General features: G+C 34.7%; 1 protein-coding gene across 10 annotated transcripts in view; it reads left to right on the forward strand.

Annotated features, from left to right (window-relative positions):
- mybpc1 (myosin binding protein C1) overlaps nucleotides 1–24,229 on the forward strand; it is a 144,198-nt gene that overhangs the window by 53,147 nt on the left and 66,822 nt on the right. For 7 of the 10 annotated variants that reach the window (XM_051928509.1, XM_051928478.1, XM_051928494.1 and 4 more), the window contains 10 exons: nucleotides 2,164–2,214; nucleotides 7,353–7,391; nucleotides 8,172–8,213; nucleotides 8,898–9,002; nucleotides 13,269–13,417; nucleotides 15,808–15,925; nucleotides 16,026–16,077; nucleotides 18,119–18,175; nucleotides 19,836–19,999; nucleotides 21,286–21,418. In XM_051928509.1, the coding sequence (XP_051784469.1) occupies nucleotides 2,164–2,214; nucleotides 7,353–7,391; nucleotides 8,172–8,213; nucleotides 8,898–9,002; nucleotides 13,269–13,417; nucleotides 15,808–15,925; nucleotides 16,026–16,077; nucleotides 18,119–18,175; nucleotides 19,836–19,999; nucleotides 21,286–21,418 (910 nt within the window). The remainder of the gene's footprint in view (nucleotides 1–2,163; nucleotides 2,215–7,352; nucleotides 7,392–8,171; nucleotides 8,214–8,897; nucleotides 9,003–13,268; nucleotides 13,418–15,807; nucleotides 15,926–16,025; nucleotides 16,078–18,118; nucleotides 18,176–19,835; nucleotides 20,000–21,285; nucleotides 21,419–24,229) is intronic. The other 3 variants (XM_051928487.1, XM_051928497.1, XM_051928514.1) reach the window with 1 other exon arrangement.

Genomic DNA, 24,229 nt, shown 5'->3' on the forward strand with positions numbered 1-24,229 from the left:
ATAAGGAGGAGGTCATCTTCTCATACTAATATAGTAGAGTTTTATAAGAAAGTCTCAAAAACAAACATTTGACCTCTTTAGATTGCAGAACATTTTTGAAATTAAATAAAAAAAAAAATCTTTTTAATAAGGTGCTCCAATAGGTCATTCATCAAGGCACCAAAATGAATTCATGAATAAATGTGCAGAATTAGCTTAATATACACAAACAGTGGGCTATGTTGCAAGTAACTACTGAAAAGACGGCCCTGAAAAAAAAATACTGGGGTTCTAATATTTAAAATATTACTCATAATAACCAAACTAGTAAGATATTAATAAAATAGGTGACTGGCAAAATCCCTATAGTTAGTATATTTTGTATTACAGATGTTCAGAATTGTAGCAGAAAATTTTAAAATAAACAATGATAAGTGGTTGTACAAATGAGGATTTGCAGTGAAAACTTACACTGTATGTCCGAAAAAGACTTGAGGGAAGTGGAATGGGGTTTCTAGTAGCTTCAACGACTGCACATATCCTGATCAAAATTATACAGTAAATTGTAAAGTTCTTCAACACGGTTTAAAGGATACAGCAAAAAGGAGGCTAAAAATAAATTTAGCACAAATATAAAAAAATAAATCTTCAATCAGAGAATATTATATACATGGAAGAAGATATTTAATAATATTATTGAAAGTAGCACTTTTGGACCTGTCAAATTATTGACTGTTTTTTAGATAAGCTGGCTAATTCTGCTGTCTCATAGTTCCAAGGACTTCACGGATTGCATAGATTTTCTTAAGTTTTATCCTCTTGCAGCTGGTCTCAAATGGAGCATGAAGAACAGGCATTCCCACAGTGTGAAGCCTAGTTAGTCATTTGTGCAGATATAATTCATCTATGTCTTGACTAGCTGTGACACTTGCTTTCATCACTGTGCGGAGTATGTGTCACAAGAGCCCATTAGGGATGCACTGTGAAGGGAGCACCGCCCAAGTAAAAGAGAATCCAGTTACACTGCCACATCCCGAAACATGCGTGTTTAACATTTATACTTTTATTGTATGAGTCTGACTTTTGATGGACTGGTCCTCTATCAGGTGTTGAGTTTCTTCCTTACATATAATGTTTCAGGACAGTTTCTTGGATTTAATTTTTGACACTTTAGGATTTACTGGCCCCTTCTCTTCAAAATGTTTCTTATGTTTGAAAATGTATTAAAGCACATCAACAGGTATAGAGTATATTTTTCTTATCTTCTTATACTTTTGACCATGGTAAGGTGTATCTTTCCACACCAAGACGTTATGTATTCTTCAAGATTTTTCTTCCTTGAAGCTTAGTAATATGGTATAGTCTGTTCAAGTTATTTAAAATCAGATTCAATCAAATCAAAAATCAAATCAGACCAATAAATACCTGTTATGGCAGCATTTTTCACAGCAGAAGAATCAGGTAAAGTATGCAGTATATAGCCAACCATCAAACAGACAACAGTGACAGATGTACTTGATGAATTTGGCTGTAATGTAAATTGATATGGCGTATTAATATAATCCATAATAAAAGAGGGTAATTTGAACTGTAAAGGATTATGGACACAATAGAAAGTGCTCCGTTATGATATTCTCTTATATTCCAAACTTTTATGTTTTTTCCTAACAACTAAGGTGTTGGAAACAAAGTGAACACCTGTGTCTAAGGTGTTGCCTGCTGCTGAATGCCTACAGAAATGTAAACAAAAGTGCACAATACAAAAATGCTCAAATTTCAGTTTTTTCATGTAACAATTAAAAAAAAATTCTACTTGTCTAACTCTAAACCATACAGTATGTGCATCCAATTGGAAATTCAGTGTATAGGCTATGTCAATAGAAGTGTAAATGTGGAATTATTTGTGAAGCATTTAATGTCTGCCTGCATTTTTTTATTTTTATGTTCTCAATAAAGATTATTTCTGTTGTGCACCGGAGAATAAAAATAAACATCTTTCTTAAGATGATGCATTTTATACTTGCTTTTCCATGCTACCATTAACATCTTTTGTGTTTCTGCTTTTTCCCATTTGATTGTGTTGTGTTCAGCTGTATACCACTGATTATATTGTTGTCCTTTTGTATCTTGTGTATTATATGTTCACCAAGTTAGTTTCTGTTTGAATCATCAACTTTATTACAGATAAAGAGGATGATCTTGCAGCAAGTACCCCATCTCCACAGCCTCCATCAGGTTGGTAAATGAAGTCCATCCAGTTTGCTATTTTGATTTATAACAGTTTTCTCTTGACAAAAACAAAAGGAGACAATATAGTACTCGCATAACCAAGTGATATTGTAAATATACACATCATACAAATGCATGCATACTGATCAGTATAATTACGATGTAAGTTTACTTTCAGATATTTCTACTGCAGCTATTGTATAGATATTTAACATATCAAGTGAATGGTTATAAATTTTAATACACTTACTGTAAAAACAACCTTCAGTGTTACTGTAAATTTTTTGAGAATCATAACCTTATCTCATTTGATAAATTAATCAATCCAGGTATTAAAAAGTAGTTGGTACATACTGTGTCAATTCATCTGATAATTCATACATACAAGTGTGGATAATGTACTGTATATTCAAATTTTGTGTGTTTATGCAAACTGTATGTATATTTCATTGTTGTATTAATTTCATACATGTATAATTTACTGTATACATGTAAACCCGAAATGTGTATGTGTCCCTGTTTTAACGCTACAGAGATCCATCTACATGTATAGTACAGTATCTAAACATTTCTGTAACATTAAAGTACTGTATGTATAAACTTGGATATACATTAATTTTAGTGATATACAGAAAAATCCAAGTTAAAATTCAAGCTTCTGTAAGCACCCTTTTATATACTGTACATCTACATGTGGAGATTAAAATATGTATATAGTACGTAGTGCAATATAAATTTTTACGGCTAATATAATACATATGACCTGATATTCCAGCATAATTATTACAGCTATATCCATACACAATAATAACCAGAAATGTTGAAATAGTATTTAATTGTCATATTATAATTGAAGCTTTCTGTTTCTAAATTTACAAAAATTATGTTTTTCATCATCATAGTCTGACCATTTATTTTAATAATATATAAAAACTTCATGTTGTACAAAATATATAAAATTCACATTAGAAGCCCTGAATAGACTTAAGGAGAATCAATTATCTAGTATGGTGACAGAAGGATAAAATGATGAGGATGGAAATGTAACATAATAATCAGATAAGTTATTTGAGCTATTGGTTTGTTATTTGCTATGAAAAAGTAGCAAAAACAATAATTCTCTAAAAAAAACTATAAAATTCTCTTCTATAGTACAAGTAAACAATATAATAAGGTGGAATCTGTTATTGATGAAAGGACAGTTGTATAAACTTTATAAGAAAAGTAACAGGAAGGCTTATTACTTGGCTATTACCTTTTGACTTACAAGGTCTGAGGTACAATTTGTTGCATTTCTTTTTTGTCCAATTGGATCTCAGTGAAGTCACAAGTGGAGTGACTTGCTCATAGTTTCACCATGTCAGTAGCAAGATTCAAACACATAACCTCAGCATTTGACATTGAAAGCCTTAGCCTTAAGCTTCGGAAAGGCACTATATAAATAAAATGTATTATTATTATCACTGTTTCACACTGCCTACCATATTATGTGATTAAAGGTGAATCTAGGAATGCTAAAAAGAAAGGATAGAAAGCAAATAATGAATGAAAACACAAAACACTTTACAGTAGCAAGTAGTCAAGGAAATGAAAGTGTTACTGATGTAAGGAAATGGATTACAATGAAAACTAAATTGCCAGTATTGCACCTTTTTCCATAGCTTTGCCCAATGACTTAGCAACAATTATGTTAGGATTTGCAAAGAGTCAGCATTTCTTGTAAAATATTTTAAAGGTTGTGGAGAAAAATAAAATAAAAAGGAAAAATTAAACATTTATAGGTGTACAATAAAGGTGGGCCTGTTTATAAACCCTTAAAGCTTTCTTTGTGAAGGCCACTACAAACTAAGGAAACAGAGGCTAGACAGAAAAATAATGTGGGTTTTGTTAGGTGCAATACAGTGGAAGAAATAAAATACATAACAAGAAATAGAACAACAGCTGTTAAGCAAAATGTTTATCAGGCTAATACTGCCAGATTTGCTTATTGTAAGATTTTTAAGGCAGTACGATATGAGCAGCTAAAGTGGAACCCATGTTATCATTTAATAAAAAGCTAATTATTTTCATAGAGAATTTGTGCTTAAGAAGGTGCATTTAACCCACGTGTGAAGTCTCATTTGGAATAGTAAATACAGCTTTGGTCTTCATATCACAAGAAAGAAATAATCATGCTAGAGAAATTGAAAGGAAAAATGTTTGATTCTTTCCTGAACATTCTGAACCAAGTCTCAAGAAACTGAATCTTTAAAATGGGACATGTGCCCAAAACTAGCTAGAGAATTAAGTACAATATAAATAGAAACATGAGAATGACCATTAGATAAATAAACAAGAGCAGATTAATACAGTACTGTATCACACAATTAAAGAGCTAGTGGTGGCTCCATTTGTTCTAACAGTTATTTTCACTTTTTTTTCTTTTTTTATTGATTTTATTAAAAGCAAGTAACATTCCATACAATCAAGTAAAACTTAACAAGACTAAATTCAATTCAACCCCCACCCAAGAGAAAGAGAGGAAGGCCAACAGCCAGAGTAGTTTTTTTTAATATGAGAAGAGAGTCCTTAAAAGTAGTTGTGTTTGACATTTTTCATTCTTGCAGAGCTTCTTATTTTTTTATCTACTGTACACAAAATGTTTTTTATCTACTGACAGACTTTAAAGGTGTTTTTATCTGAAAGATTAGATTTATTATAACTTTGGATCATTTGAAGAGCGTAAAGGATGGTTCATTATTGCAAAGATTAGCAAATTAAAACATAACTTATGTAAAATAATGTGATGAGGAACATCTGTTAATCATCATTCCTTCAATACATTTGGAAAAATAAGCTATTGATAAAAATAAACATAAAAGGAGGATTTAGGAAATAGAACAGTTAACATGAAAATAAATAGTAAAAAATCCCCTCAGCTACAGGAAATAAGCCATTCTATAGATGTTTGAACACTTTTTACCAAATGGGGTGGTGCAGTTATTGTACAATATGTCTTCTGATGGTGGGACAAGTACCTTCTTTCACCTCCAAACTCATATGTTTTCTAAAACGTTGCCCACTAACACGTTCCTGCCAAATTGAGACATTGCCTAATTCACCTCCAAACTCTGAGCTCAAAGTTCTTCTGGCTAAGAGGTGGCTTTAAGCACTACATGTAAATCTATTTCCACAGCAGTCGCCTGAATCACTTCATGAATGCTTCCAGAAAGTCAATGACCTTCAAAGAGTTTTCTATTGTTGTGGTGGTTCTCCTTGCATTTCTGAACCCTATGTTACAGTTAAAGAGTCAACCACAAATAGTGATATAAGTGCTGCCTGCCCTTCAGAAGCTAAAGCGGAACACTCATTTTTCTCATGCAGTTTTCCTCTGATACCTCCTTACTATCCCCTACATCATTCCAGGTAATCTTGTGCCTCAGGAGTAAAGACCTTTAGGGCACTCATAAAATGTGTCTGAAGTATACAGCCATCTAACAGGATTTCCCTGGCCAACTTATTTAGATCTAGCAGCTACCAACTCCTTAATCACTACACTACTCTTTACAAAGTATGCATCACACCCTGCTCCACCATCTGTTTTTTTCTTATCTTTCAACCTCTCTCTCAGGCTTGTGCCAGGCTGTCGCTATATATACAGTATATATATATATATATATATATATATATATATACAGTATATATATATATATATATATATATATATATATATTGTGAAGGATTGCTGGCTTTCTACTCCGGCCCTCACCCCCAGGCCGCCAGGAGGAGCTCTCCCGACAGCATGAACGTGCCCCGAATTCCAGCAGGGCATCATGGACTCTGTAGTTTATATGCACAGCCCTGCTGGATACCATGGGGGCCTCCAGGAGTTGCTGTAGGGAGGTTGTCGGACTCTTATGTGCCCTATAACCCGGAGGTGCGTCATGATCACCTGACAGGAAGAAACGACGTGCCTCCGGGGTGAAGAGTTTTTATATGACCCGGAAGTGTTCCTAGTCACGTGGACAGAGAGGATGAAACACTTCCGGATCAGGACTATAAAAGGACTGTGGGAAATCCCAGATGTCGAGCTGAGCTGGGTGGAAGGGTGGCAACGCGTCTGGGAGTGTGGAGGATTATTGTTATTGTTATTATTTTTATTGAGTATTGTGGAGAGGAAGGTGCTTTGTGCACAATTATTATTATTAATAAATCATTATTTGGACTTTTACCTGGTGTCTGACGTCTAGTCTGAGAGTTCAAGGGGTCACGGAGACCTCAATCTATCACAATATATATATATATATATATATATATACAGTATATATATATAAATGATGTATAATTTTGGTCAGTATTTTATAAAAAGGGTCATACAGACATTGTTATCTGAATGGTAAAGTGATGCTTTAATTTTGGGTGATATGTAACTGTCAAAGTTCAAACCATTGTCTAGAATAACTCAAAAATGTCTCTAGGTCTGTCTCCCTGTAGTCCCAAATGGGATAAACATATTACAAATGGTTGGATGAATGGATCAAGGGTATTATTTAGGAATTAATAGTTCTTCTGGATACAAAACTAGTAGACATTACAACCATTCTGCACTAGGATCCCCTCCCCCGATCTGCACAGACAATGCAAGGCATGTTGAAATGCCTTATGGCATGCACATGCCATTGTCTCTTTTACCTTTGTAGTGCTCTTGTCCTGATTGTCAAAATTCCAGACTTGATTTGTGATGCAAGATAAGAAGAAAGAAAATCTGTGTAAAGTTGTATGAACATTTAATTAATGGCAAGTGAGGTGGCATTATAAAGTCCCTTTAAATAACCACCTAATTGCAGATCAGACACATAATGCTACTTTAAAATAAGAAATATACTTTAGTATCCCTAGGCATAGAAGAAATCTTATATTACACAAAATCAAAACACAAGCAGCTATCTAGGAAAAAAGAAGACACCATGTCAAATTGTCATGCACTGTTATTATCCAGGATGCTTCAGTACATTTGGTTATTATTTGTGCTGGAATACATAATTTTCTCTCCCTTCTGAAAAGCAAAATTCTTGAAACATAATCCTTTTCAGCTTTTTACCTTAATTATTCTGTTGAGCATTTTAGCAGAAAGGGTTCAGTTTTCTTTATGCTTTTCTTCACAGATGACGTCAGTGCTGGTCAAAAGCAAACTGAACTTCCTAGTAAGCGTTCCATTTATGTTTTTCTTTTAAAAGAAATAATTCTGTAGCTCCGAGAGCAGGAAGGTTTAATATTGTAGAATAATATTAATAGCAGAAGCAAAATCAAAGTAAATAGAAAAGTGAGTCAGGTTAGCCATCTATTATACAATGGTAGCATGTTCTTTATTATTTTAAATGCAACATTGTTTTTAGCACAAATTTACCTTTCTGCAAAGAAAATTATTTTAAATAATAAGGTAGGTTGAAATTTATAGCTTAGCAGGGAAGACTGAAAATTGTTAAGAGTAAACAAATATTTTTACTTTTCATGTTAGGCAGTATTACCTGAAAAAGAGACCTTTCTTTCAAACTAAATCTTACGTGACTGTTAAATTTGTTTTGACCAATAGGTTAATTGTTAATTGCAAATTAACATTATTGGCCTTTGGTCTGCTGGAATACATGGTTTATTATTTGGATCTTTTTTATTTATTGTATGTGTGTGTTTAATTTGTAAATCTACCAGCATTATTTATAACATAAATAACATGTTAATATTTTAAAGAAAATGATTTAGGCAGGTAACAGCACCTTCATTTGTTAATTCATTACTATCGTTTTTGGTAGAAGGTGGCATATTAACATAATTTATTTTGTAGCTGACACTAACAAATTTTGGTATAATGCGTATATCCCTTGTAGACGTGTTGTCACAGTCATCTGTATGTTCATGTCCTATTATTTGCAGACTTCACTGTACTGTCACTCATAATATACTGTACATTTTTTGTTCTAATTTAGATGATAATCTCCCTGAGTCGGCTACGGGAAGAAAAGACTCTGGTAATATATTCTGAAATGTTTAAAGTAATGCTTCGGGTCTGTTGACTATTATTAAGAAACATAGTACAACTAATAAAAAAGAACTAATTTAATGTCAATTGCTAGAAAACATGAGAGAGAAAGAGGCAAATAAAAAGAATTTCATAAATCCTCAGATGTGAATGCTATTAAATGTTGAGCTGCTTGGGAATAGTTGAAATTTTAATTATATGGCATAATGATGTACTGGTAAGCCCTGTTGCCGTACAGGTCCAGGGACCTGGATTCATTTTGTAGCCCAGCCAGTCACTCACAGTCTCCTTATTGGTTTATTTTAGATAAAACAATAACTTCCCACATTGCAAAGACATGTGTTTTGTTATTGTGTTGTGTTTTGTTGTTGTTTTTTTTAATCATTTCTACATTGGTTTTGTGATTGTGAAGCACTCTATGATTAAGATAATGAGTTTGGTGATTGAGTGTTTTACTGGTGGTGTTCTAAATATAGGATACTTCTTTTGACAAAAATGTAAACATTTTTTGTATTCTTTATTTTAAACACAGTAGCAAAAGAACATCAACCAAATGATTGCTATGCCAATTTAGTTTACATTGCACAGAAGCCAAAAATGAACTTGAAATACAAGATGTGTAGAGGGCATGGATAAAGGATGACCATTGCATTTTTTCTTCATTGCTGAGCAGTATGGTCTCTTGGGGAAGCCCCTCCTGATGATATTGACAAGCATGAGAACACCCAGCTCTCAACTCTGCTGATTGAGAAGCCCCAGAGTAGGTCAGTCTCTGTAGGTAAGTCATACCTTCAGTCTTAATTCCTTTCTTCCTCATTATCCTCCTCCTTCTTATTCAGATTTGAAGATTGCCACAATAATGCAATATGCAGTGTGTTTGTATAGTATACACAGCATACTGAAACAGTTTGATATATTACTTTAACTGCCATTATCTGTATAACTATGTTGGCAAGTTGTCCCAAAATCTTTTCTTCTACTCTGTAGTTCTGAGGTGAGACCCATTAATCTTCTGTCACCTGAAATCCAGTTCCAACCATGTCTTCTTAGCATCCCTCTTGGTCTCATTCCCTCCGTCTCTATCTTGTTGCATCTCTTCACCCAATCCTTCCCTTCCTTTTGCTCTGCATTCCTAAACCACCTTAGTCTGCTTCTCCTCAGCACAACATCTAATCACCTCAACACCAAGTTCTTCTCTAAATTTGGCATCTGTCTTCTTCTCACTATGTTACACTCCACACCTCTGTCTGAATTCATGTCACTTAAGAAGTAGAACTCCCATACTTTCTCCTCAAAAGTTGATTACCAATATATAAATTTAAATTTACTGCATTGGTGGGCGGCACGGTGGCGCAGTGGGTAGCGCTGCTGCCTCGCAGTTAGGAGACCCGGGTTCACTTCCCGGGTCCTCCCTGCGTGGTGTTTGCATGTTCTCTCTGTGTCTGCGTGGGTTTCCTCCGGGTACTCCGGTTTCCGCCCACAGTCCAAAGACATGCAGGTTAGGTGCATTGGCGATCCTAAATTGTCCCTAGTGTGTGGGTGGGTGTATGTGCGTGTGTGTGCCCTGCGGTGGGCTGGCGCCCTGCCCGGGGTTTGTTTCCTTCCTTGCGCCTTACACCACACCGGTTCTGGTTTTCGCAGCGTAATTATATTAAACTAATAATCTGAACACGGCTTATCAGTGCGTCTGTACTATATTCTTGTCTAGTTGATGCGTATAAATAATTATATGTGAAAAAATATTGCTGTTTCTCTATATATAAATAAATATATGCAAAATGTATCTTAATTTTTCTCCATATGTCATTTTAATTTTCTATTTAAATAGGTTAACATATTCAGATACGTTGGAGGACGGCAAATTGAAGCCCCGTCCCACCCTGAGTGGTGTGAACTCCAGCTACACCACTGCTCAGAACCTCATGGTTTGAAAGCCTTAACCATAACATCAATAAGAGATGATCACAGTGAAGGAGCTCAGCTAGAATTCATCGTATACCTTTCTAGTCACCGCCTCCATCACTAAAAGCAACAGTCAGAGTAGATCTCTAGTGCAGCTCTGGCATCACTGCAAAATGTTTACTATTTCCATCTACTGCACTGTCCACTGTTTTTGCGTACTTACACATTGACACCCAACTTTCACTTGATCCTTGATTTATTTTTCTAACATTTCTTCAACAACCTTCATTATCTGTTCCAAAAGCTATAACTCTCACTATCACCCGCATACAATAGGTCATCCTTTCCTTTGTATACCAGAATGAGCACATGTCTTTTGCAATGTTCTGGAAAACCTACATTCACACAAAATAATCTTGGTCAGGTCTGTTAACCATTACACTCCAACACCTTCCATTGCATTCAAAATTTCCAAAACCACTCTAGCTGAACCCTCCTCTGCTTTACCCATCTTAATCTTACTCACCCTTTTGTGTCCTCCATCTTCAAAATGGATAATTGAATGTATATCCATTGAATGTATATTTTATATTTAATCTTACTAGGGGGCTTCGCCCCCTGCTCGCTTCGCTCGCCAACCCCCGTATTTGGTTTTCCGGATACACACTTTTAAGATTGTTTTTTCTTTGAATTGTTGCTATTTCATTAGTTTCACTTTTATTTCAGAACTTCTGTAAAAACAATATTTGTAATCTTGCGAGTCCCAATATGCTGAATCTTTTTGATGAGGTCAGGATAGGTTTCTCTGTTTGGAATTTCAGCATAGACAAAAAGATCTACTGAACATCATCAGCATTTAATAATTTTTTTTTTTACAAAGTAACAAAGTAAGTAGAGTTCTGCATTGGACTCCTGTCTGTAAAGTCGTGCTATTATCCTCTCACAGTTCCAAAAGTACATGGGGTTACCAAGGTGATACCCCAGCTTTTGTCTAGGTTTTTGTACAAGGGCTAGACAGAACGTTTTTGACTCCTGGGGTAAATTTAGGTTTTTAAATAAGCAGACAGATAAATATATATACATTAACAAAGTAACCAATAAATGCATGTGCGGTAAACTCCGTTTTTGAAATTCTCAAGATTCTTTATTTGTCACATGCATAGTTATACAGGACAACACGCAGTGAAATGCATCCTGATCCGCTTATCAAAAACTGTGCAAAGTTAGAAGAATATCAGTTAGATTAACAAAAAGTCATAGATCGAAAGATAACAGTATAGTAGAACATAATAAATAAGTAAAATTATGTGAATAAAGTAGAATTAAGTGTTAAGGTGCAACAGTGTAGTATTTATTGTGCAAAACCAAAGTTAGACTGGTGCATAGTTAAATGAGGCAGTTTGTTTGTTTGTGCTACTGCGATCTTTATTTTTTTATATTTTCTAATTTTCCTACTTTCATATCCTTTAACTTTCTCCACATGTGTATAGCACCAACACTTTTTTTTTTTTTTTTTTTTTTTTGAGCCTTTCTAATTTCAATGGTTTCATAGTCTCTAACCTGCTCTGCATGTGTTTAGTGCCAACGTTTGTAAACATCTCTATGTTCTACTTTGTCTTTTACTCACTGTCATTTAATTCTGAGCCGGATTGGACGTGCTTTTTTTTCAATTCCACTTGTTCCGGGCTGATAATTACTTTCCTTATTTTCTGAATTTGCACCTCGATTATTCTTTTTTGCTCTTTTTTCTGTGCAACGCATTTTGAGTCTCTTTTCTCCGCGCTTTTCTTTCTCCTTCGTTTAATCGTCGACGTTTCATTTCTACCCTGTTCATTTCTACCGTATTGACCTTATACACTTTATATGCACAGAGAGCCCTGGAGCTGTGTGTGCTACATGACTGCCTTTACACTACTGATTTGTTTTTTTTTATATTGGTTGTAAGAAGGGTGTGTCTTGCAAGACTCTCGTTCTATGTTCCCGTGAGACGCACCGTGGCAGGTCTCTTTCGTCTCGCGGGTCTTTAAATTATCTTCCGAGAAAGATCATGTATCGTAGACTATCAGGACAGGGGACAGGATTTCTTTTTATAATAGATAGATGTACTTTCTTATTAAACCAGTTAAATTCATAAAGATTCCATTAGCAGTGCAATGTACTGTGAAAAATTTGGTGTACTGTATTTTGGGCACATTATGTATTTTTGTAGCATTTTAGCAAGGGGCAAACTTTAAAGCATCTATCATATAGAGGAAGCTACTTTACTCTAGATAAAATTTATTTAGTTAATTTCCACTACTTTGAGTCTGGTGGATAAATGTTTTTAAATAAGTGTAATGATTTAAACAAATAAGAAATTGAAAATTAATAAATGAATGTGTAGTTCTTGAACAGTAAATTGAAAGCATTATTAAAAGTGAAAAAGTATGTTTGCACATGGGAAAGGAAGTAAAAAGGAAAGTAATTTTTGTTTCATTTTTTTATCTGAACTTGACATTACAGTTATTTGTTTGGATTGCTTTGAAAATGACTGATTTGACTGATTAATAAATTTTAATCAGTCAGGTTTCCTTAATGATGTGAAGTATTGGCCTTAAAAGTGTACATATTACTGTGGGCTAAAATGATGCTAAAGAAGTCAAGGGATGTCACCTATACTACCCCTACCCCATTTTATCAACGCATTTTAATAACGTTTCTCCTTTATTTTGAAATATTATGTATTTAAATGAGGTATGTCTTATATAGCTCTTTCAATTGTTTTGTTGATGCCTAAATGGTGTGGTGTAAAGAAGGCATAATTACAAATAAAGATGCATATTGTTATCAACAATAATACACTTCATCTGTGAAAAGCAATATGCTTCTGTTTGACACTGGTGTGTACTACCTTAGTGTTAAGTAGATGCAGGTCATCTATTTATTTATTCCTCTTGTACAAGCAGGCATGGAATATCAAGTATTTCACAAATTTAAGTAATGGCACCAATGTTGCAAATGCTTCAAAGACACTTTAGTTCCTTGCAACTCCACATTCAGTTAAATTGGTTAGAAGGAATGAATGAAGTGGGGTTAAATATTGTTTATGTTTTTTAAATTAAGGATAGTTTTTTTAGCTAATTAAACATTTTGTTCTTTCAAGGTGGTGATATCACTTTTATAGCAAAGGTTGAGGCAAAAGACCTTCTAAGAAAACCCACAATTAAGTGGTTTAAAGGAAAATGGATGGATCTTGCGAGCAAAACTGGAAAACATCTCCAACTGAAAGAATCATATGATCGTGTTCAAAAGGTAGAGACAAAAGAGCGCAGACATCCAGAGTACTGTTGTATACTAAGTCTTTGTTAGTTACTAATTATAGGTAATATCTTTTAGATGAGTTAGTTTTTATGTAAAATGTACATAGTTTCTCTATTCTTCTGGTTTTCCTTCTTCAATTCAAAGACATACAGTTAACTGAGCAATACAATACAGTATCCATGGCTGGTTCCTGCCTTGTGCTCACTACTATTACTGCTTCAATAACCTCTTGTTTCCTACAACCCAGACTGGGAAAAATGAGTTGAGCAAAATGGATGAGCAGATAAGAAATCAGCACAACCCATCTGACTTTTCACCTAAGATCAGTAAAAGCCATATTAGTGTACATAATAAAAAAATCACTTGTACATCTACATTAGATTCTTAAGCTTTTCCAGGCATTTACAAAAAATATAAATCATGTTATGCACCAACCTCCATAGCTAACTTTGTTCTTTCAATTTTACAGTCACATTCATGGGTCTAAAAAATGTTCTAAGTTGTTACCGGGCACGTTGCCTTGGGGTCACATTGATTGGGGGCTGTTCTTGTTCCAGTGGAAGTATTCCAGTGAGAGAGGGACCAACAGTGTCTGTCAGAGCACACCTCTGAATGGCATTTGGGAGATGATATGAAAATGTGGTGGCTCTGAGGCTAAGGATCAGCGTTGGTATCCTGAAGGTTGCTGGTTCGAATCCCCGTCACTGCCAAAAGAGGTCCTACTCTGCTGGGCCCTTGAGCAAGGCCCTTAACCTTCAATTGCTCCAGGGGCATTGTACAATGGCTGACCCTGTGCTCTGACCCCAAGGGGTATGCGAAAACTAACAAATTCCTAATACAAGAAATTGTATAAGGCGAAATAAAGAACAAAAAAAAAAATGTTCTGAAAGTGAAACCTGTGAAATTACATTGAAAAATAACAAGAAGACTCTAGCAACTCAATCAAGTCAATGAGTGGCACACCAGGTGGCATTTTAGTTAGCTCTAGAATGGTAGCTGTTAAACTCTAAAGAGTCTCTGCTGACCCCTGCAGCAGTTTTGGAATTTTAGGATTTGGTTGGAAGTAATTTGAGGGTGTCTTTTAATGGGAGGCAGAAGGTTTAATGGCAGAAGGATGGGGGACTATGTTCTAAAGAGATACAGCTAGGTTTTTTTAAAAGCATGCGTGTGTTTGTAATTTCAAGAAGTAAGAAAATAATGCTTTATTGTAGTACTATTTTTAGAAGTAGTAATAGTAATATTGTTATGGGTACAGAGTACATTGAAATACGTACATGTAGCCAACATGCAACAAGTCTCCACTTTTTGATGCAATGATAAACAAAAATGTATTAAAATATAGTACTCCATTTTATTTAACTAACCTGATATAATGGTACTAAAAAGTGAGTAAGCAACCTGACCAGATAGTTAGACTAAGAAGGTCCAGTTGAGAAATAAATTGTCTTTATTTTTCATTTTCTTGATTATTTTATCTCACTGCAATTGCTGACATTTTCATTATCTTAACATCATCCCATGTGTGGAAAAATGTCAGGGAATAATCTCTTGTTACATTATTAATAAATGAATGCTTGTCTGCTTTGGCATTCATTGGTATTAAAGCATATATTGGAGCTAAATTACATTTACTAAAAGAACGGATAGTTGGTTGTCTGAATAACCAGTCTTGTACTACAGTCCAATATTTTTATGCACGCAAAGTAGGCTAGTAATTGGTCAAAGGGAAACTACTTTTAAGCAATCTGTTAATCTGTTCATCCATTTTTGAACCCACTTAATCCAGTTCAGGATTAGAAGGGAGCTGGAGTGAATCTCTGAAGTTTACAGTAAAGTGCAAAGTAAGAATCGACCTGAGCCAGGTTACCAATTGCAAGACAAGCAGCAGATCTGTACAAAGATTACATAAAACAAAATAGCCAGCAATATCAAGAAGCCTAGTGAATAGGAAATTCAAACCAGGAGAAACTCTGGACACTTCCTTGTATAATGTTTTTCATCTAATTTTTCTTCTCAAAAGTAAATCTTCATCTTAGGCTGTTTTACCTCTTAACACTCAACCTTCCAAACATTGACATCCTTATGGAAGCTATCACTATTGATTTTTACTTTACAAACTGTATGAATTATGCATTATACCAAAATGGAGACATAAATATGTGGGAGTGCATCATGGGTATAACTATGTCTAAATGCAAAGAATTTCATGATGGATATATTAGACATACATCTTGTAAATTGTGAAGTGTTTAGAAGGTAAAAAAGTTTTACTTAGAGGAAATTATAGCTCTCTTTTAAAATACAGTTCATGTAAAGTATATCTTTGGTGAATTACTGTACATTTTATATTCTTCTTGTACTAATGACAATTTTTTTTACAGATTCATACATTTGAAATGCACATCATCAAAGCAAAGGAAAATTATGCCGGGAATTACCGTTGTGAAGTAACATATAAGGATAAATTTGATAGCTGTTCTTTTGATTTGGAGGTTATAGGTAACAATTTTACTTTATGCCTTTAAAATTCATGCATTGCAGTTCAGTCGAAAAACAGAAAATTACAGCTGCAAGCAATCACCTTTTTAATATTTTACAGAGGTTCCAGATGTTTCACAAAATATTGACATCCGTTCAGCTTTTAAACGAAGGTAACATTTAAATAACTATGTACACTAGACAGCCTGTTAAGCCAGTGAAATGTAAGCTTTAATGTCTGACACACAATGCAGTTTTATTTTATCTATTTCATAAACTTTCTAATGTAATGCTGTTGTGGATATTATTATGTAAAAATGGAATATTCATTGATATCTGATATTTGTAATATTTATCCATTGGAAATTGACCAGTTAAACATTTTTCATAAGTGGTTGTGAATAAATGCCTACACACTAAGGGATAATGTATAGTTCTCACATCAACATTAGCACAAAGAAGCACAATGCCATAATGACTTGTACACAGAGAAAATAGCATGTCTTTTTTACCCTCACTTGAGCACACAGCTGAGTGCTTCCATATTTTTTAAACACTACTCGCTGCAGATGCAGTGTGGAAGGACATTTGTAATGACACACTACTTAAGCTCAGTTTATTTTTGGATTGCCATCTTCACTACAGCCCCAGAAGACTCACTAATATTCACAACTATTGAATGTACCATTTTTTTTTATATGGGATGCTTTTAATTATCTTCTCTAAGGCACTGGCTATATACTTATAAGCTACCATACCTCTGTTTTTGAAATATTAAAGATGGCCTACCCTGTGTCAACCTCATTTTTCTCATCAAATATCTCCTGCATGTTGTGCTCTTGGCAAAATTGTTCCACGCACCTCTACATAGTAAATGTTTTAAAAGGCACTTGCCATACACTAGCCTGTAACCACTATGCATTTTTTCATGCAACTACAAAACTTTAAAAGGAGGCCCTCACCCCAGGGCTAACCACCTCTATATTATGACATTGTTACTGCATTGCCATCACACTCCTTGGCAGTTAGTCTGCCTGTTAAAAGGTGTTGACAATGAGCTCTCAGGGTGCCTCTCTTCTTTTTGCTACTGTGACAGATTGGGCGCTCTCGCTCCCATGAACCCTCAGACCACATGCCAGACACCAGATAAAAGTCCAAAATGACTTTATTAATAATAATAAATGTGCACAAAGCACCCTCCTCTCCACAATACTCATAAACAATAACACAATACAATAATCAATCCTCCACTCCCAGACTGGTTGCCACACTTCCACCCAGCTCAGCTCAATCTCTGGGATTTCCCATAGTCCTTTTATAGTCCGTTACCCGGAAGTGTTTCTGTCCCTCAGTCCATGTGACTTTCTATCACTTCCAGGTCAGATCAAAAACTCTTCTTTTTCATCCCGGAAGTACGTCATTCCCTCTGTCGCTGTGACTAAGACGCACTTCCGGGTTACAAGGCAAATAACAATCCCTGGGCCTCCCTGCAGCGACTCCTGGCGGCCCCCATGGTACCCAGCAGGGTTGTGCATTAAAAGTCCACTGTCCATAATTCCCTGCTGGCATTCAGGGATCTCCCTGCTGCAAGGATGGCTCCATCTGGTGGCCTGGGGGTGTTGGCCGGGATGAATGGCTGGCCATATCTCACACTACATAATATTAAAGTGGTGCGACCCTGACAGTAGGTGAAGCAGAAATTTTCCAGGAGGAGCAAACATATGTTTTATTTATTCTCTGTTAGGACACAGCATTAAAAAATAATAATATTTTAAATACACCCCTAATTTTGATACTTTTTAAAATTTGCATTGCTTAGGACGGTGATGGCAGTTTGCTTCATTCACCATCAGTGAAGAACTCTTTCTTTATTTATCATTTTCTGTGGGTCAAAATTATTATCTTTTTCCTGTTGGTGTCTCAGTTGCAGATTTCTTTTAGCTTTGTAAATAATCTGACATTGAATCTACTTCTTTAAATAATGATTATGAATTTTTAAGCAGACTTCTGTGTCAATTATGTAAATGTTCCACGAATATTTATGTGACATGCCAATGTACAGAATGTCTATATTGAAAATGTACTTTTATCTTTTTATTGACAGTATATATTTACCTTGCTTCTGTGATTTAATTAGTTGTGACAAATGAATACTTGCAAATATGCCTGGCTTTCATTATTATTATTGTTATTATTATATTTCTTTTACAACAGTGGTGAAGGTCAAGAAGATGCTGGAGAGCTCGATTTTAGTGGTCTTCTTAAACACAGGTGAGTAATGGCAATAGTAATTCCATCAATGGATTATACAATTAAGTCTTTAAAGTCAATGAAATATATAACAAAGTGTATATTGTTAATTTATTTTAAATGGTATTGATTTTGCTTAGTGTTATTGTTAAAAATATTTGAATATATGTATGTTTGCTTATAATAAAAAGTTCTATTTGGTTTCTTTCACAATTTTTTAATAATTCATATGAAGAACTAAAGCACTGTCTTTGAATCTATAGCATCAAAAAAGTCTAAAGCAATATTTTGCAGTCACACAAAGATCACAGAATATGATATAAATGTATGTTTTTTTCATAAAACATAGAACATGATTTTACTTACTCATGTTCTTACCATACACCGTAAATTAGAATGGAGAAATCCATATATTTGATTTTATGCAATATTTACAGTTTATGTAAAGTTTTGATCCAATCTATTAATCAGTTTTAGAGAAATGTAGGATTCAAAAAGTGAATAAAATTATACATTTATTTGGGCTTGTCTCTTCTTTTTCCTATGCATTCAGAATGAACAGGTTAGTAAGATGAATAAATTATTTATAAGTAGATCTTACTTTTGGTAAGTATTGTAACTGTATAGTTACAAGCATGTTAAGTAGCTTTAAATATTTAGCAAGCGTGTTGGCCAGTTGTAGATGGGTAACACTTCATTTAACGGTGACATTTATAAATGTTTTATTAATAACATAAAAACAACAGATTAAGTTATTTGCATTATACATTTACTGCTCAACAGGTTTACATTAAATGAGATGCAAACAAAACCAATACATGCAAAGAATTATACTGCAAATAACATCTAAGAGTTATTGGAATATTTTTAATAAGACATTTATAAATGATACCATCAAATAGTGTTATCTCTACAGCACTTTAGTCACATGAGAAAAAAAAATTAAATCTTATAGTACAGCTTGGTAATGAAGGTTCTTGGCTGAGTAAAAAAAGCTGGTAGATAAGTTCAACCTAAGTTCTGGAAAGTTCAGACATTAGGTAATGTCTGCGAAAGAACTGCCTATCCTATGTATATTATATTAATGATACCTGCTGACTAATAATTAATCTAGACTTAGTGCATCCCTGCTCACTAACTGCTTCCTAAAGCCTTGCTTTTCATGCATTTTACCAATAAGGCATGAAAACCTTTTGGTAATATTCTTAACATTGCTTGTATACATATATGGAACAGAATTTAAGAGAAAGATGAGCAACCACAGAGTACTTTACCTACATATACTGAGAACATCACAAATTACCCTTTGTAAATAAATGCTGCATACTGTATGCTTTGCATATGGATTAGTATATCCTTTTTTTAACCCCCCAAATCACAAACCTTCAAAACTCTACTAACAATCATACCAATATGATATGCATTGTTAATTTTAGAAACTGACCCTAATTAGCTCAGCAAAGTTCAATATCCTTTCTCCACTCCCTTCTCCTGATTAAATTATACGTTTTGTTGTAACATCTGTTCTTATAATTCAACCAAAAGACAACACTCACTACAGCCTTCCCCAATCCTACCACCCAACTACATTTATACACACTTTTTCCATAAGCATTTAGTAGGTTGCCCATCTCTATCAGAGCAGTGTAACAGCAAAAGTAACATTTTTTTTCTGTCTTAGGGAACAAAAAGAAGAACCTGTGGAGGAAATTGATGTTTGGGAGTTGCTCAAGAACTCCCCACCTCAAGAATATGAAAGGATTGCATTCACTTATGGGATCACTGATCTGAGGGGCATGTTGAAAAGATTGAAGCGCATTAAGCGAGAAGAGAAGAAAAGTGAAGGTATGCATATATTATTTTTGAACTTTTTTTGAACTTTTTGAGGCTTTTCTGTGTGGTACTGGCAAATAAAAGATAACCTTCAGTCTATTAGTCAATCATTTCCATTTTATAATGCAAATTTCATACAAGTACACAATCAGAAAGCTCTCAGTGTGACAGAAATGGATGTGGTACTGAGCAGTATATATGATTACAAATGAGATGAATACCAGGAAAGGAAATCAAACAAGACTAGTAAAGGATCTATGATAAACCAGAGGAGAAAGTTACCAGGAAGCCAATCAGCTAATTGAGGGTATAAAGAATAAAAATATCTTAACACCTTTGCTAGGCTTGCTAAATGGCTCTTACGTTTTATTGTGCAATATCAAAAAATATTGTATATATGCTCCATTTGTTTATTTTGCATGAACAGTTCTGATTTTAACTGACCTCTTTTTTTCATTTGCATAAAACAATTTGCAATATATTTTGTTCACATGATTCAGATGATCACTGCACACTAGCTCATATTAAGGTTGTTTCATCTTCTTCATTTTTTGTGTGAGGTCCACCTGTTCCATTGTTAAACCAAAAAGTCAGAGATTTGTGACCAGAAAATAGGTGAAACATAGTAAATGCACAACAGCCAATTTTATTTTATAAGTTTATATTATTATTTCAGTGTGTACAGAGTTCAACAAAATCCTTAGTTCCGTCTGGTAATTAATTTTATACAGTGTCTTCCAAATATAAAAGCTGACAAACAATAGAATACCATTCAGTCCATCACCTTTATTAGGTTAATTAATTGCTAAATTGTCCTAGAATCTCTTCCAAATAATTTTTAAAAGTTTTCATAATTTGTTCCACCACTTAATGATGATAATGATAATGATAATGACTTAAGAGTTTGTTCTATATTCATGTTACTCTTTATATAAAGAAGTGTGTATTTCCTCATTTCCATCATTAATGCACTTCATTTTCATTTCCAGCAGTTCCATCAAGTATATGGTTTGCTTCAAGACTGAAGTGATTTAGGTTCACCTAGCCTATTAGAGTAAGACACAGCCTTCAGTTCAGGCATATACTTTTTACTCTTCTCTGCCCAGCTTCTAATGATGCTGTTAAAATCAATGTAAATGTTACCATTAACTAAAACATCAAATGAAATTAAGCCACTGTGACAACTCTTTGTAGATATCGTTATATACAAAAATACCCCAGCTTTTGTTTTATGAATGTATAGGAAAGTGCATTAATATAGAAGGCCTATATTCACCATTTCTATGTGTTGTTTGAAGCATTTGCCAAGAAATTAGATCCTGCATACCAAGTAGACAAAGGTGGGAGAATCAGATTTGTTGTAGAGCTCGCTGATCCAACTCTGGACCTAAAATGGTACAAAAATGGACAGGAGATACGCCCCACCCCAAAGTAAGTGACTTTTGCCTTATTTTTGCTCTTGGACTGGTTTTCTTTTCTTTATTTGTTTCCTTGCTGTTTTTTTTTCCAACATTCCCAACTTTGACAAATGAACACTATTTTTATATTGTTAAAAATGTGCTTCATTTGTGTTTCTTCATCAAAGTCTCCCATTTCCTTGTAATACTTTAGAGATTTACTTGCGATGACTCATAATTAAATCCACCTATTACCACTGAGTAAATATGTATAGTAATTACTAAGACGAAATGTAACTTCATACATAACTGTAAAGTAAACTTGGGGTCTAATCCACACTCACATTCCCTCACAGCTATCATTCTCTACAGAGGGCTACTGTATAAACAGTGCCTTTCACTGACTATTAAATGTAGCTGTATAGATTCTTTTGCTTTTTTTTTAACACCTTTTAGTTGTAGTTTATTGATTCATGAGTTTTGTAGGTGGAAACCCCAAAATATTACCTCATTCCTCTTACAGAAATCTGGCTTTTCATGAATCAGCTTGATTCCTAATAATACTGTTGGGGGCTCCAATGGCTCTTTGTTTTAGTGCCATTTATTTCACTGTATAATTCTTTGCAAACATGTTTAATTTCAATACTCAGAATTTGCACCACTTTCATGCAGACAAATATTGTACATAAAATGAAAAGGTAGTAAATAAATAAATAAATAAATAATGCTGAATTCTATACACTAAGAATAAAAATTATGAATCTGAAAGTCCTTTATAATGTTTCTAGGGCAAGATCCAACCTGCAAACGTTGCAATCAGTTTCCAGCCTCACTGGGTCACATGTTTTGGGCGTGCACCAAATTAACATAATTTTGGACCAAAATCTTTAAATGCCTTTCAGATAGCCTCGGTGTCACAATCTCTCCTAATCAACTAACAGCTGTGTTTGGTGTACCACCAGATGGGCTTAAAGTGGAGAAGGACAAACAAACTGTAATTGCTTTTACCTCATTATCGGCACGTAGACTTATTTTGCTCAACCGGAAGAATCCTAACTCACCTTTTTTCAGTTAGTGGGTAACCGATTTTATATACTACTTGAAACTGGAAAAAATTAAATACTCACTTAGAGGATCTGTGCAAAACTATTTTAAAACCTGGCAGGATCTAATTAATAGCATTTTAGAATAAGCATTTAAATTGAGCAAGCAGATTCTCCTCCCCTTTTTATTCTATTTATTTACTTATTTATCTTTTCTACTGTTAAAGTTTCACTATGTTGTTCCAGCTCTCTTTCTCATGGGTGGGAGTTGACGTGACTTGAACCTCCATCCATCCATCCATCCATTTTCCAACCCGCTGAATCCGAACACAGGGTCACGGGGGTCTGCTGGAGCCAATCTAAGCCAACACAGGGCACAAGGCAGGAACCAATCCTGGGCAGGGTGCCAACCCACCGCAGGACACACACAAACACACCCACACTAGGGCCAATTTAGAATCACCAATCCACCTAACCAGCACGTCTTTGGACTGTGGGAGGAAACCGGAGCGCCCGGAGGAAACCCAGACACGGGGAGAACATGCAAACTCCACGCAGGGAGGACCCGGGAAGCGAACCCAGGTCCCCAGGTCTCCCAACTGCGAGGCAGCAGTGCTACCCACTGCTCCACCGTGCCGCCCGACTTGAACCTAGTTATGTATTTTTAGGCATTGCTTAAATGAAACAGCAGTTGAGGGGCAGCTGTGAGAGTGAGTGGATTGTAAATAAATCATTAAATATACCTTCCATCTATGGGAATCCTTCCGCAATTCATATATTATTACTGCTATAACCCAGTTTGGGTCCCGACATTCTCAAGTCTATTTTTCCATTCCTTCCTATTTCCATCCCTCCATCATAACTTTGTCCTTTGTTTTTTCTCTCGGTCAACTGTCCCATCAAGATCTTTTAAGGGGGAAAGTCATTATTTGATTTCATAATGTGTCCTGCCCATCTTAGCCTGCCTATTTTTATAAGGAGCACTACATCTTTTCCTTAAGCAATGTTTGCAGATTTTGCATCGAATTCATAATGGTATCTATGGCGCCAAACCCCTTCTTAACATACTGTACCAAAAGATTTTCTCAGTACTTTATGCTTGAAGAAGAGTAATCATTTTTCATCATTTTTTTTTTGTTAGCATTCAGGTCCCTGAGCCATATGTCACCTCAGTAAGAATTAGCTTTTAAATATCCATTTCTTAGATTTTAGCAAGAGACCTTTATTTTTAAAGTGTTTTTGCAGTCCAATGTAGCATTGGTTTGCCAGCACAATTTTTCTGATTTCTTGAGATATTTGTTATATTTTACACATCCTTCTGCAACAGTCACAATAAATCCTGCTCAGAGGACCTTTGAATATTATGGAAATAATTAATGTGTAATTAGTGAAAGGTTACTTTTCAAAAAGACAAAACATAGATTTTTATGTGTGCATTATGCAATATCATTTCCTGCTCTATATTTTTCCTTTAGAGTATTTATTTAGTTATCGTCCCTATACTATTTACGCTAATAAACAGAGGTTACTTATAGTTTATATAGCAGTTACTTTGGAAGTTAACATTTATAGTGCATAAATCTTTAAATAGTAGCACTGGTAGGAATAAGTGCAAAACAAATTACAGTATCTTAATTTGCTAGTGGGTACAGCACCTGTTATGATTTGTACATAAGAAACAAAAAGAGCTATGAAGCAGAACTACTGCTGACTCACTGCTGCAGGTGGGTGCTTGAACTCTGGCCCAGTATGTAGGATTAACGATATGTATGTGGGTTTTCTGGGGGCACATCTTTCCTCAC

Source organism: Erpetoichthys calabaricus, chromosome 1, assembly GCF_900747795.2.
Source record: "Erpetoichthys calabaricus chromosome 1, fErpCal1.3, whole genome shotgun sequence".
Lineage (NCBI taxonomy): Eukaryota > Metazoa > Chordata > Cladistia > Polypteriformes > Polypteridae > Erpetoichthys > Erpetoichthys calabaricus.